Source organism: Lathamus discolor, chromosome 2 (genome assembly GCF_037157495.1).
Source record: "Lathamus discolor isolate bLatDis1 chromosome 2, bLatDis1.hap1, whole genome shotgun sequence".
Taxonomy (NCBI): domain Eukaryota; kingdom Metazoa; phylum Chordata; class Aves; order Psittaciformes; family Psittacidae; genus Lathamus; species Lathamus discolor.
Window position 1 is genome coordinate 117077660 of NC_088885.1, and position 19797 is coordinate 117097456.

Sequence of the window (19797 nt, forward strand, 5' to 3'; positions counted from 1 at the left end):
ACCAGTGAAAACTGCAGTTAGTCATTCAAGTCCCCATCCTCAGATACAGCTATTGGACACAGTGTCAGAGGCTCCAGGAGTGCCAGGTCTGCCATGCTGCCTGCCCAGATTTAGATAGAACAGTGATTTTTGGGAAAGAGTATAAATGGGATACATTAGCTTGTAAGGAACCCCCCAGCTGGGCTCTGAGCAACCTGGTACAACTCCATAGTGGACCCAGATCTGAGCAGGTGTTTGGACTGGGTGAACTTCAGAGGTTCCTTCCCCGTCAAGAAGGGCAGTGTTGCAGTCCATGCAGATCCACTGAGTTTGTCAGGAATCCTTGTTTCAGGGAAGTCCAGTCATATCAGCCCTGGGATAGAGTGTGTTGCTCTTCAACAAATGATTGAAAACCTGTGGTTGCTTTCTATGGGAAGGTTTATACTTCTTTAAAAGATGTGTCTGTGGTTCTCACCTGTGAGCTCAGGCTTAATAGATTATTTTCTTCTCATTATGCATTACAGAGTAATGTCTAACCTCTTTTTGCTGTATAGCAGCAGACAGGATGCCTTAATTTTGACATACTGTTGGCATACATATGTGCAGTTCATACTGCACAGAACTGGTTTTCCTCTTAACTATGCTTAAGAGGAAATTCTAGTTAGTCCATACCACATGTTATGTGGGAATATTACTTGATAAATGATATTTGCCTAGTATATGACTCACCGCCAGTGGTTGAATTTTGACACTAGATATTTTCATATTTAAGCCCCTATTCAGGGGTGTGGGTTTTTTTTTTCAGTTTCCCTCTTAATAGAGTGAACAACATGGGGCCATTCAGCTTACCTGGGTTTCTCTTTTTGATTGAACTTTTCCCCTCTCTGTCCATTAATCGAGGTAACCGACTGGAGGAAAAAGGGAAAAAGAAAAGGAAAAAGTTGAAAGTTTCAACCATTGTGCTGAAAAAGTGTTACTTTTTTTCCTCAACCCTCCTTTGCATTCCTCCCCAGAGACCTGCTTTTCCAGGTGGTGTTCTATTATCAGTCTCTTCTTAATGATGTCAGCCCCAACCCATAAAAATGGGCTAGAGGTAAAATTGAATTTTGGCTACATACATTTCCATTTAAAAGAAGAATCTTGGGAACATACCAAAAGGTTTGTGAATGCCAAGCAAAATCTAGAGTCTTGACAAAGATATGCAGCAGTTGAGCGGCTTAAACTTGAGAAATCCCTTTGCAGGACACACAGTATTACTGTGTGCAAGACAAGCTAGATTATTAGACTTGTTGCTGCTTTGAGTTATTCTGACTTCAGTGATCTCTGTTGGTTTTCTCAAGGGAACTCAATATTGTTGTCAAAATAAACCACTAGGCATAATCTCATCAGTATGATCCTGATTCATTTTCTTCAGGTGTACTTACATTACCTGTGCAATGGCATCCTGCAGTTGCACAAAACTGGGGGAAAATGAAAAGGCTTAAAAAGAAACAGATATGTCAGAAAAGAGGATTTTGTTTTGTTTATAAAATGACTTTTTAATGAAGAAGGAAACACATTCAGCGAACTAATTGGTAGCTTTTCCATGAGCAAGAACCAGAATCACTTAGGTTGGAAAAGACCTTTAAGATCATCAAGTCCACCACTAAACCATGTCCCTAAGTGCCACATCTACACACCCTGTAAGTACCTCCTGGGATGGTGACTCAACCACTGCCCTGGGCAGCCTGTTCCAATGCTTGACAACCTTGTCTGTGGAGAAATTTTCCCTAACATCAAATCTAAACCTCCCCTGGCACAACTTGAGGCTGTTACCTTTTGTCCTATTGCTTGTTACTTGGGAGAAAAGACCAGTACCCACCTCGCTCCATCCTCCTTTCAGGTAGTTGTAGAGAGTGATTATGTCCCCCCTGAGTCTCCTTTTCTCCAGACTGAACAACCCCAATTCCCTCAGCTGCTCCTCATCAGACCTGTGCTCCAGGCTCTTCACCAGCTTTGCTGCCCTTTTTTGAACATGCTTCATCACTTCAGTGTCTCTCTTGTAGTGAGGGGCCCAGAACTGAACACAGTATTTGAGCTGCAGCCTCACCAGTGCCAAGTGCAGGGGGATAATCACTTCCTTGGTCCTGCTGGCCACACTGTTTCTGATACAGGCTAGAATGATACTGGCCTTCTTGGCCACCTGGGCACAAGCTGGCTCATGTTCATCTGGCTGTCGACCAACATCTCCCAAGTTCTTTTCCATCAGGCAGCTTTCCAGCCACTCTTCCCCAAGCCTGTAGCATTGCATGGGGTTGTTGTGACACAGGTGCAGGACCTGGCACTGAGCCGTGTTGAACCTCTTACAGGTCTCTCTCTAAAGCCTTTTTACCCTCAAACAGATCAACATTCCCACCAACCTGCTGTCTGCAGATATACTGAGAGTGCATTCAATTCCCTCATCCACACTGTTGATAAAGGTATTAAACAGAACTGCCCCCACTACTGAGCCCGGGGGAACACCACTTGTGACTGGCTGCCAGTTGGATTTAACTCCATTCGCCATTCACTCAATTCAAAGAGAAGCATGCCTATGCTGTGGCATAAAGCATCCTACCTTGTAGTAGCAACTACTGGTGGAAACTCCCAATTATCACAAAACCTGGAGAATCAAAATTACTCTTGTAACTGTTAAGACAGAATTGCTTATTCCGTCAGTGAAATCCACATAGTTTCATTGCATGCATAGAAATTGGGTCATAAATGTTGTGTTTGAGAAGTACCTTTCATGATATTCGGGCTTGCTGTCCTTTGAATTTCCAAAGAAAATTACAGTTTCATTGTTTATGTGTAGCTCCCTTCTTTCTGTCAGTCCTTGCCCCAGGAGAACCAGGAAAGCAAGGGATTAATGCCCTGTCTTACAGACCAGACTCTGTAAATGCTCGCTTAGTCTCCAAGGGTTTATTTTATTGAATGTCGTATGAAACTGTGAGATTCTTGCTCAATAGGAGCTGGAATTTTTAGTCTGTACTTCTGTTGTACCAGTGAGGGTTTATTGTCATTTAACTTCATTCCTACAGGAGATCCACTTTGTATGCTTCAAAATATTTGATAGATTTTCTCCATAAATAATATTCATAATTTCAGTGCATCATTACCATAAAACATAATACACTCTTTATTGGCCTCTTGTAAAACTCTGAATGTATTTCGTCTTGCCAAAGCTAGCAAGGCCCTTTATATTAGTCAAAAGTATCTTTGGCATTCCCTGCTTAGGCACACACTTGAGTCTGTAAGCCAGATCTGATCACTGTTAAATCAGTGAAAATGAAGAGTAACTCCACTGTTAATGGAATTTAACCTGCATCATTGTTTTTGAAAGGGATTGGGTTTCTCACTGGTTTGTGTTTCCTAAATATCAGTATCAAGCTATCTGACCTGATGTTTTTTATAGCTGTTTATTGCCAAAGAAACATCAGAGAACCAGGAAGAAAACAAACAAACAGAAACAGATCAGAAAAGCAATAAAGCCCCAACCAAAAGAGCTGAACCTGTTTGGAAAGTTAATTATCAATCATCTGCCTTCTGGTACTTTTAGAATATAACACGCTCTGCAGTACTCTCATCCCTTGTTGGAGGGACGAAGGAGAAAGAGCGAGACTGTTGGAAGAGCTGATGCTTGCTCTGACAAGTCTTAAGCTGAGTGTCAGAAAAGACCAAACCTGCTGTGAAGCCAGGAGTGACTGTGTTTGCTAGCTTAACCCTAGTACTTTGTAAGAATTTCATGTTCTGCAGGTACTGTTGTTGGAGTTAATGAGAGCACTGCTTTCTCCTGGCCTACCTGCGACAGATGTGGCAATGGAAAATTGGAACTGTGTCCCCAGGACAGGTGAGAGTCAGCGTGCTCCAGAGCACTCCAGGTGTTTTGCAGATGTAGCCATAAGAGCAACAGGTGATGCAATGATTCCTGCAGGCACAGGCTGCACTTTGTTCCTTCCTAGAGCTAAGACGTATTTTTATTGCTGATGAACTGATAAAGCCTGCAAGGTTAGATTAATTTATTAAGAAAGATACAAGTAGATATGAAATGGTTTGAATTTGCAGTTATCACATTTTTTTCAAGCTAATCTTGAAGTATCACTCATAAAGATTTCATAGCCCACTGCATTACAATATTAGTTTTAATAAGCATCCACATAAATGGCAGGTCTGATTTTAAGCTCATTTAAAAGTCGCGTTTTGTGTTTGTCTACCGTAGCTTGTTCCCCTGTGTACCACCAGTTCACCTCACTTTGATATTGAACTGTGAGCTTTGCTGTAATTTATGTAAGTGTGAAAGTGTTGTGTTTCAGACCTATTAAATTTATAACCTTTCTAAAAAGGATGTCAGATGGGTCTGGGAATACAACTGTCCCAGATGTAAAGACTGATCCTACAGGACCTGTTACCACCCAGAATGCTAAACCTTCGTCACACTTACATGCTCTTGGAAAGCCTCCCCTTCAGCTGCTTAGCCATCTTGCTCTTTCAGAGGCTGAGATACCTGACAGAGTAAAAGCATGAGAGGATTAGAGAGAGTAAAAAGTAAGAAAGGGGGCTTCTTCCTACTGGAAAAGCCCACAGAAAGCCTAAGGAGAAGTTTGGTGTGTTTGATTCCACTGAAATAGATAACATTTTCCTAAATATGAGAAGCTTTACCTTTTACACTTTGTTGCATATAGCCTGTGGGGGGAAAAAGGCTGAAAATTAAAGTTATCCTATATTATGCTATAATGCAAAAAATAAGGATGTATGTTTACATAGTAGTGAAGTTTAACAAAAAGTATCTGTACTGTGAAGGACTCTGCTTCGTTTGGAGAACAATGTACCATCAATATTTGCTTAAGAAGTTATTCCAACACGCACTTAGAGCTGAGCTTTATTTTATGCATGTGACTTAAGCATGTGCTGAAAATGTTGAACGTTTGCTGAACAAGGGCCTAAATCAATAAATCACTTGGGCCAAATCTATACTACACATTCTCTCTTGCCATAACTTCTAGAAGGTTATGAGATTAATATTTGCTTGAGTGAGGTGACTATAAATAGCAACTTCCCACCATGTTGCCAAAACATATAGAAGGAAGATCCTTTTTGCTAGAAGGTTAGGTCTCTCTCCAAGACAGTTACTTAGCTCTGTCAACAGAGAGCCCTATTTGCTGTTACCAACTGCATTTCTACCAGGACTTTCCTACCAGCAAAGTATTTTAGAGAATATGCTGGCTGTTTTCTTGTGTGTTTTGATTTACAGCTGATAGCTTTTCCATTTCTGTTTTTCTGTCATCACTGGTGTATTTCAGAGGATCGCTGTATTGCAGGCAGTGCTCTGAAGTTGTCATTTCTCCAGTTTTGAAAATGCAGCTGGAAGTCTTCTTGAGCTGTTCATCCCGACCTCAAAGTACAGTAAAAGTGAAGGTATGGCATGAAATGAGCTTCGGTGTATTGAGTATGGTGAGACTGGATACGTTGACCTTAAAGCCACATATGTAGGTACTTTAAGCCACAGTTCTCTAAACAGCTCTGTCAGAAGAAAAAAGACATAAGAGTATCCCATAATTTAATATGACAATAAACTTGTGTTCCCTTGGACTAAGAACCCGGTTCCCAGCTCTTACTCAAATAATACAGTCACTGAGTTCACCCTGAGGTTTGCAAACTGGTTTATGGTCCAGCTGAAGGGCTTTCTTGGGTTGGGCCAGTCTCCACAGCCTACAGGAATGTGTATTTTTAGACTCCCATTCTGAACATCTTCTATGTCACCTCTCCTCTGCTTTCTTGGCCAGAGAAGCAAAACCATTCTATATTAAAATGATAAATCTTTGTTCAATGTGACTGTTTTAAACTGTGAACAGCATGTCTCTGCATATGTAGGATTTTTTTGTCATGACCAAAACCTGTTCATTTTCTCATTCCAGCTGTTACAGAAGACAATCTCTTCCCTCCTGATGTCCTCTGCCAGTGAGAATGGGGTAGGTATAATGAATGTTGATGAAAGAAAGTTGAACTACATCATTCATAACTTACTGTAGAGGCAGAGTGCAGGAGACATGAGCCGGGTGGAAAGATACTCAAATCACAGAAATGAAAGGGGTTCCTGGAGCTCATTGTCTGACCTAGCACTCACACTGGGCTATTGCCAATGTGTAGGCTGGTCAGTTGTGACTTTGGCTGGTAGGGTCTTGAAAACCTCCAGGGGTGGAGACTGTGCCTTTCCAGGCAGCTTGTTTCAGAACCGCACTAGGAGTGGCAAGAGGTTTCTCTAGAAACAATGCATTATTTTTTTCGTGTCCAGGCTGGGATTGGAGCTGCCTGGGTCCTTTGGCAATGCTACCTCCCACCTGCTATCACATGACACCTTCCTTTTTAGAAGAGGGATGCTGCAGATGGGCTGTGTAGACAACTTTAGCTCAGCTGAAGATCTGCAGATGCAGATACATGCTGCAGGCAGTAGTATGGCCAGACATTCAGAGCTGCGGTGGGCAGTGCTGGGCTCTACTTCATTTTCTGGCTGAGGATCCAAAGACAGCCAAAGATACAGTCCAAGCATCCCACCTTTTGTGGCTGGTCTTCCAAACGCTCTATAACAACTGCTGTCTAATAACACAACTACTGGCAGGTGGAATAGTGGAGAAATTTGCAAAATGCATGCAAGAAAATGCTTTTTAACTGTATGAATGAAACACACGTAAACCATGGGGGATCCGTGGGCTAAAGTGCAGTTTATGTAACCGCGAAGTAGTCATTCCTTTAATCTGAGATATCAGAAGAACCCTGACATTTGGCACAGTGACCCAGATTTATCACGGGTGAGGGAGGCACTGGGGTAGTTGCATGGCTGGCATTGGCTGCCGGATGGTCAGCAGCGAAGGAGTGGCACCTTCAGAGGGTGATTAAGTCCAATTAGGATGCTGAGATTCCCCCCTCGCCATTGCCTGTGGAAGGGAGCAAAGGGCAGCTCGTCATGTTTAATCACCCCAGTTAAACATCTTCAGTTAGATGGCGCATTGAGGTAATTTTGCTCTCCATCTTATATGCTCTTCTAGCATGCTGCTATTACACGCTCTGCACTTTTAATGGATTTAATGGTAATATTTAAAGTGGAACATTGCTCTGAAATCATAACTTATTTTTCTTACGCTGGAGGGTGTGCAAAGCAAAGGTATACCAGAAATTCCCAAAATACGCTTGCTCTTTTAATAAGCAGTTAAGTTGTACGGGATGTGTCTGGTTTGGTTACAGACTGACAAAACACAGTTATTTTTTGAGTTATTAGAATTCAACCAACCTCTTTTTGATGTTTCAGTTTTTATAATGCTAGTATTTGGAAGTTGGCAACTTGGAAACATTTTTTTCCCCTAGCTGAAATGCAGCAATAATTCCCCCCCCCCCCCTTTTTTTTTTCACAAGCATTTCCATCTCTGAACCACTGCATTTTAAAAAGCAGCATGAGTCACAAGAAATACCACTTGAGGTGGCATTTTTTTTTGCCACTGCTGCTAAAGTTTCTAAGGATATGGCTTTGTAATCACTTCTTTTGGGTGGGAGGTTGGTTTTAGCTGTTGCTGGTCCTGGCCACTTGTTCCTTACCTTGTGGCAGCCCATCTGTTACACCAGTATAGCTGTTCGTGCAGCTGTGTGGTGAACTGAACTGCAGAACCAGTCTAGGGTAAAAATAAACTGGGGGAAATAAAGAGGTATGTTTATACCTTGAACCGGGCAACAGGCACGAGTGTCCTATACCTGTACAAATTCACAGCCCAGATGAAAGTGGAGGCATGGGCAGAGGCCAGTTTTAGGCACGTCCCATTGAGGAAAGAAATCACAGAATCACAGAATCATAGAATGGTTTGGGTTGGAAGGGACCTTAAAGCTCATCCAGTTCCAACCCCCCTGCCATGGGCAGGGACACCTTCCATCAGGTTGCTCAGAGCTCCGTCCAACCTTGAACACTGCCAGGGATGGGGCAGCCACAGCTTCTCTGGGCAACCTGTGCCAGTGCCTCACCACCCTCATAGTGAAGAGCTTCTTTCTAATATCTAATTTAAATCTCCCCCCTTTCAGGTTAAAGCCATTCCCTCTTGTCCTGTCACTACAGGCCCTTGTAAAATGTCCCTCTCCAGATTTTTTGTAGGCCCCTTTAGGTACTGGAAGGCTGCTCCTAAGGTCACCCCAGAGCCTTCTCCTTTCCAGGCTGAGCAAGCCAAATTCTCTCAGCCTGACCTATAGGAGAGGCACTCCAGCCCCCTGATCATCTTCACAGCTTTTCTCTGGACTCGCTCCAACATCCCTCGTGCTGGGGGCCCTAGAGCTGGATGCAGTACTACAGGTGGGGTGTCATGAGAGCAGAGGGGAAGGATTACCTCCTTCAGCCATGCTCCTTTTGATGCAGGCCGGCATAGGGTTGGCTTATATGAATGTAACCTGCAGTCTAAGAAACCCTCTCAAGCCGAGCATCAGCTGTCATTGTTACCAGTGCTTCTGTTAACGTGTTGTCTCCTTTTAGAGGAATCAATCACCCATCCTTCACCTCCAGCCAGAGGACAGTCTCTACGGGTCCGCTTAGGCACTACTCGTGGGTAAACTGCCAGTCAGGTCGCTAAACAGCAGGAACCATGTAGGTGCTGGTGATTGTACAGGGCAAAGTGTGTGTGCAGGGGTGCGTAAAACGAGTTACAAAATATTTGTTCCTTTAGTGGCTCTGTTACCTGAGGTAATTGGTATCTAGGTTGTACACACACATTGCTAGCACGTTTCTGTGGGTGTCAGAAAGCTAGGTAAAGGGAGCACATGTAGGTTATGCTTCAACAAACTTGAGTTCAAGCACACAGTAGCTTGCTTTATCATTATATTTAACCAGCTCGTGTTTAAAAGCCTGGTAAGGAAGCAGCACGTGAAGCAGATCTAGTTACTGAAAATCGAATGGATTAAATCCTTTCTGTCAGTTCTAATGCACTTTTCTTTCTGAGTCCTTAAAAGAATTGTCTGTTGGAAGAGGACCTTAACACCCTGCATCTTCCCAGCCGAATGCTGCTTGGAACAGAATGTCCAGGACTGTTTGTTTTAATCAACATGCTTTTATCACTGCAGAGTTATGAGGTGCAGAGCGTGCTGGGAAAGGAGGTGGGGTTATTGAACTGCTACGTCCGCTCCGTAACCAGCCACCCCAACTGCATTGCACTGGAGGAAATTGTTCTTCTGGAAGCAGCAGCAAGACACTGAGTTGAACTCGTCAGCTCTTATAGTATCTGTGGACTTTGTAATGTGGTTATCTGTTAACTAGTGCCACAGATAATGTATAAAGCAAGCAGGATAAGTGTTCAGATAGTCGATTAAAACTGTGATTTACAAAGCACATTGTGCGAATCCTGGAGAAATACCTATACAAAAGAAATCTGTTCAACTTTCTGAACTCTGCTTTTTCGGATCAGCTCAGCACTAAGGAATGCAGATCTTTGGTGTGTTTGCTGTTGATGTGTATAAACCAACTCATTTGGAAGTTTTGAATGGTTGTGAATAACTTTTCTTTTTGTAATACTGTATTTATTATGTGTAGAGGGAATATATTTACTGACATTTTCGAAATAAATACCTTGCTATAGGCAGTGAACATTGGTCTAAGCTGAGTTTTATCAGTGGATTTCAGATGTACTGCTGGCTGCGCCAGTTCTGAGTTGTAACATTTGTTATCACCTTGCAATACATGTTATAAAGATGGAGATTTGAATGAAGCTTATGTTTTGAAGTGTCAAGCACATATAAAGTTAATGTTTTACAGCTAATTGGTCTCTGAACGTAGAAGTACCGTGTTATCTGTAGCTTCCCACAGAGCGGGTGTTTCATTATAGTTTCTCTTATGGGTAGCAAACTGTTTTGTAGGCCACATATATATCCTCACCCAGACTGTACAGAGACAGGCATTACAGATCAGATAAATAATACCAAAATCTTCTTATGCGTGCATTGTTGGAGATGCGAGAGTCTGGTCAGACATTAGATTTCCCCCCCACCCCCCCTTCCCCTTCCACAGTATTTAAAACCCCTTTACAGGCCAGAGGAGGAAGAATGAACGGTTTTGCACAGGTCCTGTATGTGATCACCCAGCAGAAAAGGAACAGCAAGCCTGTTGCTACACTTACCATTCCTGCGGCTGTGGCCGATAGTGGAAAGCTTTACATACGTCACGATTGCCCAGCTTTTGAATCCCCCTTTTCCCCCTCTTGCCTGTTTCAGTCTTTTACCTACCTCCCCATAAGGAAAAAGGGGATGTCAGCCCATTTCTGCATAGAGGACACTGCTCTGTCCAAGACCAGGGTCACTCCTCGGAAGCCAGCAAGGCTGCTCTCTCAGAAAGTGCTGGCTGTGGAGGTGCCGGTCCCACCAGGCTGTGTTTGTGCCAGTGCCCTGCAGATGCTGCCACTTTTGTGCATGCCCTAATAAAACTCAGGCAAGTTGCCTAGCCCTTTGTAACAGTTACTCGGTGGTGTTGCCCGCTCTCGCTTTCACTAGCAGGGATCAGTGAAAGTGGCCAGCTCGCAATAGCCCAGGGCGGGCTGAAGCGCATGGAGCCACCACCACCTCCCTTGAGCCCACATCTGGTTCGAGCATAGCGGTAATGTTTAGGAGCATTAGTGGAGGTGCAGCTCTGTAAAAACGCTTCGAGGTTTCTTAGCAGGAATGTCAGCTAACTGTGTTCCATGTTCAGGTGCGCGTTTTGTTATTGTTAATGCTCTGCTGCTGCAGGGGTCCCGGCGCCAGGGCCGCCCCCGCAGCATGGTCTGTGCTATGTGCCACCGCTACTCGGCCCCGACAGCCCAGCGCCAGCAGCTGACTCAGCAGTGCGGGCCGGCCGCGCAGCTCCGGGACAAACAGACTTTTGTACCCACCACCTGCGGGAGCCTCAGCGGCTCCCGCCACCCCCTGCACCTCGCTGAGGCTGCTGCAGAACCAAACGAGCCCCCCGCTTGCCCTCACCGTCCCGCTTCGGCTGCGGGAGCCCCTCCCGAGCGCTCCCCCCCCCCCCCCCCGGTGCCTTCACCACACAGAGCAAACGAGAGCAGGGTTGTTTTAAAATGCTTTTTGTCCTTTTATTCTTAGAAATGCTGTAAAAATTGATATAAAAGGTCGAGCATGCTCAGTCTTTCTGGGTTTTCATCCTACTGCCTAAAATACATGGGGGGTTGAATCATTTTAACAGATGTACCATAGCTGCATCAGTATGAGTAAAATGTAGAAAAGATGAAAACTACCATTACAAAAATAATTTAAGGGGAGAGAAGAAAATATATATATATATATATTTAGCTTTTTTCCTCTTTTTTTTTTTTTGCAAGTTTCGTGGTGCAAGACCCGGACCGGCCCCGCGTCGCTCCGACGCTCCGCAAGCGGCCGGCGGCTCTCACCGCGGCTTCGCGCCTCCTGCTCCGCGCCCGGCCCGGGACGCCGCGGCCCGGCCCCGCACGGGCTCCGCTCGGCCCGGCGCGGCCGCTGAGGTATTTATTTATCATCCACCGTCTCCCGGAGTCCGTCTCTCCGTCCCGCTCCCCGCCCCGGTTACCGGCAGTCGGTGCCCGAGCCGGGCTGCAGGAAGGAGGCGCTGGGCAGCTGCTTGAAGAAGTGCCGGAGGCTGGTCAAGTCCCGGGTGAGCTGCTCGATCTTCTTGTGCAGCTTCTCGTTCTCGGCCGAGAGCTCCAGCAGCTTCTGCTGCATCTCCTGGTTGCGCCGCTTCGCCTTGTCGCGGCTCTTGCGCACGGCGATGTTGTTGCGCTCCCGGCGCTGCCGGTACTCGGGGCTGAACCTGTCCACGCACTTCTTGCCGGCCCGCTCCTTCCCGGCGGGGGCCGGCGGGGCAGGGACGCCCTGCTGGGGCGCCGCGGGGCCCGGCGAGCGGGTGCTGCAGCTGGACGGGGAGCTGCTGCCCGGCGGCTCGGGCGAGGTGGGCGGCGTGGGCTGCCCGCTCAGGTTCATGATGGTCTGCGCGCAGGTGGCGATCTGCGACGGCAGCAGCGAGGAGGACAGGTCGCTGTCGCTCCAGTCCGGCTCCTGCTTCAGCGCGCCGCGGGAGGAGGAAGAGGAGGAGGAGGAGGAAGAGGAGGAGGACGAGGAGGCGGTGCGGGGCTCGGCGCCCAGCAGGGTGCTCATGGCAGCGCCGAGGTCCTTGGCGGGGTCGCGGCCGGCGCCGCCGCCCGGCGGCAAGTACTCGCCGTAGTCCCCGCCCCGCTCGGGCTTGTGGTTGCTGTTGAAGAGGTCGGCGAAGAGCTCGTCGTTGCAGAGCTCCAGGTTGGGCACGGCCGACATGGAGTCAATGTAGGAGCTGAAGTCGATGGCGCTCTCGTCCTCGTACATGGCCGGGGCGGCGGCGCTCAGCTCCGCCAGGTTGGTGCCGCTGCCCCCCAGGCCGCCCCCCGCCTCCTCGCCGCTCATCCCGCAGCCGCCGCGGGCCCCCGGCTTGCAGGCGGGACCGGGCCCGCCGCCGCTGCCCACCTTGGCGTCGTAGAAGTTGGCGGGCTCCAGGCACCAGCTCTTATAGCATGCCGGGGAGTCCAGGCTGTAGAGAGCGGCGGCGCTCATCGGCCAGCGGGACGCGGCGCCGCACGGTCGCGGCAGAGGGGCTCCGGGCCGCGGGCACCAGCCTCCGCTCCGCGGTGATCGCAGCTCCAGCCTCCGCCACGGGCAGGTGGGGAGCGGGGCTGCTGCTGGGGCCGCTGCTTGTACTGGCGGTGGTGGTACCGTGCTCCCGCTGCGGTCCCGCCGCCTCGCCTCGCCTCGCCTCGCCGCGGGGATGGATCCGGGCTCAGGTCACGCCGCTCTCGGCGGTAGGAAGCGGGGATGGGACAAGGCGTCTCTGGACCTGGGAGCGAAACGCCCGCTCGGTCCCTTCTTATACGGCGCCGGCCCCGCCTCCTGCCCCAGTGACGGGGAACCTCGAGTGTTCCCGGCACCCCCGGGGACCGGGGGCGGGAGCGGGTGGGGTGCGCGGCCGCGGAGGCAGGGCTCCCGCCGCGGGGAGCTGCCGCCTCCCGGTGGAGGATGACCGCGGGCGGGAGGCGACCTTACCTCCGGGGGGCAAGGATGGACTTGTCCTCCGGGGGACCCTTCATCCGCTGGGCGCCTGCCCCATGCCCGGACCACCCCGTCCCCCCATTCCCCTTCCAGCGCTCCGGTCGAGAGTTAGCTCACCCTTTTCCTGCCTTACTTGCACACGGGGCAGCGGAAAAGGCTCATCTCACCGCTCCCCCGCGCACGCTGCTCCCACTCCGCGCACGTTTCCCCAGGGGCGCCTTGGATGAAGCGCTCCGGGAAGGATGCTGCCGGCCCCACGCGTGTCTCTGTGCATCGCCCGAGCGCCCTCCCGAGGCCCCGCTCCTCCCGCTGGAGGAGAGCGCTGTAACAGCCGCACTCCAGTGACAGGGTGACTGCTCGGACTTCGTCTTGCAGGATGCTCCCGTGGGAAAAGGGGTGTTAAGGCACCTTTAGCTTCTTCAGGGTGCTTCTGTGAAGTTAAACCTCTTTAAAAACTTATGGTTAGTAATCATAACCCCCCTCCCTTTCATCCGATTGACAACTGCCATCAAATTGGCAAGTATTTTAAGTTCAAGTGTGTGAAATACCTAAGTTTTCTAATTACTTAACAGTTTATAACCGCCTGGCATCACCCGCAGGCGCTCCACTGCCTGAACTGCAAACAAAACACATAAAAACCCCTTGAAAAACTCCATGTTAAGATTTATTCATTTTCCCCCCCGAAGACCTGGCTAGCTTTGTGACACCAGCAGGACCCTGAGCAACCTGGATGGAGCTTTGAGCAACCCGGTCTAGTGGCGGGTGCCCCTGCCCACGGCCAGGGGTTGGAACTCGAGTGTCCCTTCCAACCCAAACCATGCCACGTTTCTATGTCCAGTGCAGCCCCTGACTTCCCAGCCTAGAGCTCAGATGGAGCACGAAGCTGTGCCGTGCCACTCGGTGGCGGCTCCCTGGGGAGCGCGGGTATGCGCAGGGCCCACGGCATCCCGCTGGGCAGGGCTCCATCCGGCGGTCCCGCAGCTGTTGCGGCGGCACAGCTGTTTCTCGCAGGGGTATGTATTTTAAGGGGAATGGCTGGGACAGGGCTGATCTGCACTCTCCCTTCGGCTCTGAACTCCTCCTGGGAAGCCTGTGGGATCTGGGTAAGTGTTCTCTGCCTGCCAGGTGAGGTTTTGCATCCGGCAGGTAAGTGCAGGGGCTTGGCTTTGTTCTCAGCTCTAGTGCTGCAGTAACCCCACAGAGACGTTACGTTGTTAAATAAACAGACTTGATTTGCTTTGCTCATCAGGGGGTTGATCCTGCAGCCTCCTTCCACATCAGCATTAAGCACTGACAGTGATGCAAGAAGTGGAAACAATTTTCCTCTTCCACATCTTCAATAATTAACACTCCCCCAAGCCCAGCTTTGCATGTTGTTGTTTTCTGCCCTTCAGCACTGGGGTGTATTCACGTCGCATGACCCTGTGCCACCTGCTCCCGGCCTGGCTGTCTGCAGGGAACATAGTGCTCCTGGACCTTTTTCCTCTGCATGAAGTGTAGGAGGACGGGTGGGAAAAGCACGGGAAGGTAGCTCAGAAAGGGAAGGCAATCTGACACGCGGACTCCCTCCCTGCTCTGCAACAGGGTCTGGTATCACCTCACCTGCTGCAGCCGTGCAATGATGGTTTGTCTTGGACAGCGTCTCCTTTTGCTGTTTGTGTGGAACTGTGTTGTGCTTTCAGCTCCCTGAAGTCCTTCTCCCCAAAGGGCAGCTGCTCATCGGTGCTGGCATGCAACCGTGCCAGCCTGGGCAGCCTTGTTTAATGCCCATCATGTGTTACTCCGCAGAGGAGACTCAGTTCCCCGCCAGGTCACCCGGCCCCGCTGGGCACCCTGCCGCACGGCGACCAGATTCCCAAAACCCTTCAGTGAACGGCAGCTGCTGGGCACGGACGCCCTGCATAAGCCTCAGTGTCTGCCGCCCCTGTCACACCTGAGCCTGTCTCCGTGGGTGCAGCTTGGCTTCCGGTGTCTTCAGGACCTGGAGGGGCGTTCAGAGCTCGTGGTCAGACCTGTTGATCCCTGCCCCGAAGCCGTCCCCTGGAAGGCTGAAGTTGGTTGTGTTTGCTGCCGGGCTGGAGATGTGTGATTTCGTTTTGAGGGGCTCCCCACGTGCCACGCGGGGTGTGAGGCCCTGGCGTGGTGTAACACCTGCAGCAAGGCACCCAGAGGGTGCGAGCAGGTGATACTTGTCACTTACCAAAGCACTGGGCTGAAGGCAGGAGGATATCCTGGGTGGATTTGTCCGGCATTGAGCACCTGAATCTGTTCCCATCTGCACAGGTGATTTCATGAGCAGAGAAGCAGAGACAAGCCCTTGGTTCCCTCACCCATGCTGCTGAGTACCGGACCCACTGCATTCTGGCTCATCTCTGGGATCCTGTAAGCTCGCGCAGCGTGAGAAACATTCCGAGCATCTGAATTTCAGACTGGTTTCCTTAAAACCTGTCTGGGGTTCCTGCTCCCGGTGAAGTCAAGAGGAGCGTTTAAACCCGGGCAGAAAGGACAAGAACCCTTTCTCTAGCAAGAAACCTTTGCACAGAAAGGACAGAACCTTACATTACCTGGAGAGCTGGCAGTGAACCCAGAGCAGCACCAGGACCCCGAGCCAGTCCTTCAGGTACAGGAATTAAATCACGCTGTACTTCTGACTGGTTTTTCCTCATAAACAAGGGACAGGCGACTCAGGGAAGGTGAGCAATCAGGGCAATGCTTCAGCCCGGCTTTAATCCCCACCATCCCATCCTCCTTCCTGCATGCTCACCTCTGCCCAGATGTGCAGGGCTTCCTGGGACAGCGGGGCTGGGAGCCCGTCGAGGCTGGGCTGGTCTTGCAGAGCCTGAAGAGCCCTTCGCTGCTTCTGGGCTGCTACAGGGCTGAGGGGGGGTAGCTCCTGGGGGATTCACGGCCTCGGGCAGGGCAGCTGCGGGAGGACACCTTATCCACATTCCAGCACCGGGTTTCACAGGGAAAGGCTGGCAGGACGCTGACAGTGGGGAGAAGGTGCGGAGGCGGTTTGCCCGGTTTTCTCCTCCCCGCACAGAGAAGCAGCAGTGCGATGACCGGCACTCGGGGGCCGTCCCGGGAGCGGGACATGCAGATGAGGAGGTGCAAGTTGTGTGGGGAGAGTCAAAAAGCTGCCAGCGCTCTCCGAGGGAGGGACTGCACCTCCCTGAGCCTGGCGTTGGCTCTCGTTAGCCAGCACAGTGACTGCCGGACAGACCCTCCCTATCCCTCACCGCAGCCCTGCCAAGGCTCCTGCCTTCCCCTCGTCTCCAGTCTCTGCAGCAGTTATTGTGCTCATCACAGCACTTGTACTCACACAGGTCAGCTCATGGCTGACCCAGCCTGCGGCCACCCTGCTCCGAGTGAATGAAGAGCTTGCTGCCAAGTGGGAGGATTCTTCCTTTTCATAGAATCATAGAATAGTTGGGGTTGGAAAGGACCTCAAGATCATCCAGTTCCAACCCCCCTGCCATGGGCAGGGACACCTCACACTAAACCATCCCACACAAGGTTTCATCCAACCTGGCCTTGAACACTGCCAGGGATGGAGCACTCACAACCCCCCTGAGCAACCCATTCCAGTGCCTCACTTTAGCTTGTTTAATACCTGTGCTCTGACTGCCTGCAGGTTGTTCCTGTCCCACCAGAAAGGAAAGCACCCCCCTGTAAATAGAGTGGAAACTGTAACCAACCTGTTCCAGTCCTTTGGGGCCTCTCCTTCCCAAACTGTTTGCAACAAGAAAACCCCTAAACCCCTTATTCCGGGCTCTCCTGGTTTAATGCAAGGGGTAGCTCTTTGGTAGCTTCTCTACAAGAGCAGAGGCACTGCTTGGCGCTGTGGGTGGCTGCCGGGGCACGGCCTTTCTGCACAGGTGCCATTTCTCACAAGCAGCAGAGCTGCAAAAGGAAGTTTTTAAGCCCAGGTCATTTCCAGCTGGGGCGCGTGGTGTCAATGGAGTGACCCTGCAGACCCTCATCCTCGGTACTTGGGAGGGGGAAAGTGGTTTAAAGTAACCACAATAAATGCTTATTTTAAGGCCCTCATTTTGGAAACCATGAAGTTTGGGGAGGAGCGTCTCTAAATGTAGGCACTGACTTACCTGACTTGAGAAAGTGGCTGGCCAAAGCCTTCAGCATGAAGCCAGGAGAGCTGTAGGGAACTCCTTATTCCACAGCTGACGACAAGCCTCATTCATTGCTCTTGAGGAGAGCTCATAGGCTCCTTCCTGAGCCCAAGCATATGCTGGTGCTGTGCCACATCTCACCACAGACATCTCGAGATGATAACATTTAGACTGAGGGGCAGTGGTGGGGACTAAAGGAAAACGCTATGACAAGCCCCATGCAGGAACCTCTTTATCAGCTGGGAAAGGAGACTGCAGGCAGCAGAGCTTTCGTCTGTGCTCAGCAGGGTTGTAACTTTGAGTTAGGGGGAGCCTGTAAGACTGACGAGGTGGTAAGCACTAGCGTAAACATGAATTTATTCTATACACTAAGAAGAACCCCCTGCAAACCCATGCTAACGCTTTGCATGGCTTTTTAGCTGCACCCAGGGAATTTCAGATAGCGTGCACAGCGCGTTGTTTAATCTGAGAAGAAAATAGTCTGCTGTACTTGTGAACACTCACTCAGTTTTGTTTTGCATCAGACCTGAAGCAGTCTCCAACCCTGATAATCTTACCCTTTTCTGGAAGCCAAACAAGCCCGCCCCATCGAGCACTGAGCCCAGCGACTTGAGGTTTGCGCGCATCGTTGCATCAGAACTTTTCTTGCTGCTTCACAGGCTGGCTTCAGCCCTTTCCTTTCAGCTGCCGTGTTTTATTGAGAGCAGCGCCCTTCAGTCAGGGCTGGGGACAGCAGCTGCGATCCACATATGCTGGAGGTTGGTTCCAGGCTCATTCAGCTGCACAGGGAAAGCTCCGGGAGGGCAATTCCGCTTGCTTTGCATAGGATGCGTTTCTGCTTGTGAAAACCCAGCAGCTCTGTGTTTTGCTCCTCAGCTGGCACTTGAGCTCAACAAATACACCCCTCGTAGCACTGATGTAGCTGAGGCTTCCACATACAGCACTTATTTTTGTGACAAAATGGAGTTTTTAATTATTTTAAGTGTCATGGACATGTTCTAAGCTCTTTTGCACCACAAAGGTTACTTTTGTCTGTCCAAAAGTCTCTCCTTCACCCCTGGGCTGAGGGCTTTTCGCGATGGAGAACAGGGCATGGGCCAGGTTCCAGTTCCTTTCCCAAAGGCCAAGGATGGAGTCTTGCACACAAACATCTATTGTTGATGAAGGTATGGAAAGCCCTACAGAAGAGCCTCGTTAAACTATAAACCTAAACTTTGTCCTCCCCAGCACAGGTCAAAGTACCCAGTGAGTATCTGAGATATGTGCCAAAAGTGAAATTAACACCTCCTACGAGTGGCCACTTGATTTCCAAATGTCCCCTTTGCCTTTTCATGTGGCTTTTCATTGCGCTTCAAACTGTCTTGTATTTATCTGTAGAGTGGCCAGGTGAAAGCCAGGGTGCCTCACCTAACCAAGACCTAGTTGTTCTGCTGCTGTCTAGTCTGATACCAGCGATTAAGAGGATGAAATGCACCAAGACACCTTACACAAGTGTATAGAGACTGTATCACACATGCTTATGAAAAGAATAACCCCTGTCCATTAGCTATGGTCTCTATAAATGGGTGGGTGTGCTCTGTGATTAAAAAGCCCTAAGTTAACTTTTGAAGCAAGGTATCCATCTGAAAGTTTCAACAGACACTTCCTCTACAAAAATACAGCTGAACAATATTTCAAATTAATAAAATCTGACAAAAAGATTCTGAATGCCTTGACTGGTAACACTATTGACCTAATAAATATGCTCAGTTGTTTAAGAGGAAGGTAACAAATAGTAATTGTTGCTGGAAGTATTTGAAACAAGAGCTCCCTCGCTATCCACTAGACCCCAGCGAGCAATCTCCCCCATCCTGAGTTTTCCATGGCCTTGTATCCAGGAGGCAGATTTCCATCTCTCTAGCTGAGATACATTCATGCCTGCTGCCAGCAGCACCTGAGGACCTCAGTGAGACTGGGCCTGCCTCATCACCACGGAAGCGGGAGGGAAAGATTATAGGTAGTGAAAGGGCAAGGACTCATTTTTATTATACCTTTTATGATAATTATTAAAAGCCCCAATGGAAACTATCTCATACAATGAGCTCTGGGTAATAAACAACTGTAATATTTGAGAGAACTCTTTTCCCCTTTGCCATCTGTGCTGCACTGCACTTGCCACCAAGGTTACCTGATGTTGTGGCTCTATCCCTGCCAACATAGAATCACGTAATAGAATCACTGAATAGTTAGGGTTGGAAAGGACCTCAAGATCATCTAGTTCCAACCCTCCTGCTGTGGGCAGGGACACCTCACACTAAACCATCCCACACAAGGCTTCATCCAACCTGGCCTTGAACACTGCCAGGGATGGAGCATTCACAACTTCCTTGGGCAACCCATTCCAGTGCCTCACCACCCTCACAGTAAAGAACTTCCTCCCTATATCCAATCTAAATTTCCCCTGTTTAAGTTTGAACTCATTACCCCTTGTCCTGTCACTACAGTCCCTAATGAAGAGTCCCTCCCCAGCATCCCTATAGGCCCCCTTCAGGTACTGGAAGGCTGCTATGAGGTCCCCACACAGCCTTCTCTTCTCCAGGCTGAACAGCCCCAACTTTCTCAGCCTGTCTTC

At 49.5% G+C, this 19797-nt stretch overlaps 2 protein-coding genes and 2 long non-coding RNA genes across 10 annotated transcripts in view; 2 read left to right on the top strand and 2 right to left on the bottom strand.

The window, feature by feature from the left end:
- SPIDR (scaffold protein involved in DNA repair) overlaps positions 1–9776 on the top strand; it is a 205134-nt gene extending 195358 nt beyond the window's left edge. For all 3 annotated transcript variants that reach the window (XM_065668224.1, XM_065668225.1, XM_065668226.1), the window contains 4 exons: positions 3754–3847; positions 5298–5412; positions 5913–5966; positions 9085–9776. In XM_065668224.1, coding sequence (XP_065524296.1) covers positions 3754–3847; positions 5298–5412; positions 5913–5966; positions 9085–9216 — 395 coding nt within the window. In that variant the 3' untranslated portion in view covers positions 9217–9776. The remainder of the gene's footprint in view (positions 1–3753; positions 3848–5297; positions 5413–5912; positions 5967–9084) is intronic.
- The window catches only part of LOC136008654 (uncharacterized), a 42012-nt gene extending 31084 nt beyond the window's left edge, over positions 1–10928 (bottom strand). For all 4 annotated transcript variants that reach the window (XR_010610176.1, XR_010610178.1, XR_010610175.1 and 1 more), the window contains exons 1-3: positions 10240–10928; positions 4439–4501; positions 829–887 (exon numbers count right to left, since the gene is read on the bottom strand). This is a non-coding gene — a long non-coding RNA (uncharacterized LOC136008654). The remainder of the gene's footprint in view (positions 1–828; positions 888–4438; positions 4502–10239) is intronic.
- A 128-nt stretch (positions 10929–11056) lies between these two features.
- CEBPD (CCAAT enhancer binding protein delta) lies at positions 11057–13053 on the bottom strand. The gene has a single exon (XM_065668227.1). The coding sequence runs from the start codon at positions 12562–12564 to the stop codon at positions 11548–11550; it is 1017 nt and encodes a 338-aa protein (XP_065524299.1). The 5' UTR covers positions 12565–13053; the 3' UTR covers positions 11057–11547.
- Positions 13054–14212: 1159 nt separating this feature from the next.
- Positions 14213–18754, top strand: LOC136008655 (uncharacterized). 2 transcript variants are annotated; one of them, XR_010610181.1, is made up of 4 exons: positions 14213–15238; positions 15340–15676; positions 17711–17800; positions 18230–18754. It is a non-coding gene; the product is annotated as an uncharacterized LOC136008655 (long non-coding RNA). The 2 variants fall into 2 exon arrangements; XR_010610180.1 differs by having other exon boundaries at positions 14213–15676.
- Positions 18755–19797: the final 1043 nt, after the last annotated feature.

Coding starts and splice junctions, on each gene's coding strand:
- CEBPD (XM_065668227.1), bottom strand. CDS start 12,564: ATGAGCGCCGCCGCTCTCTACAGCCTGGACTCCCCGGCATGCTATAAG.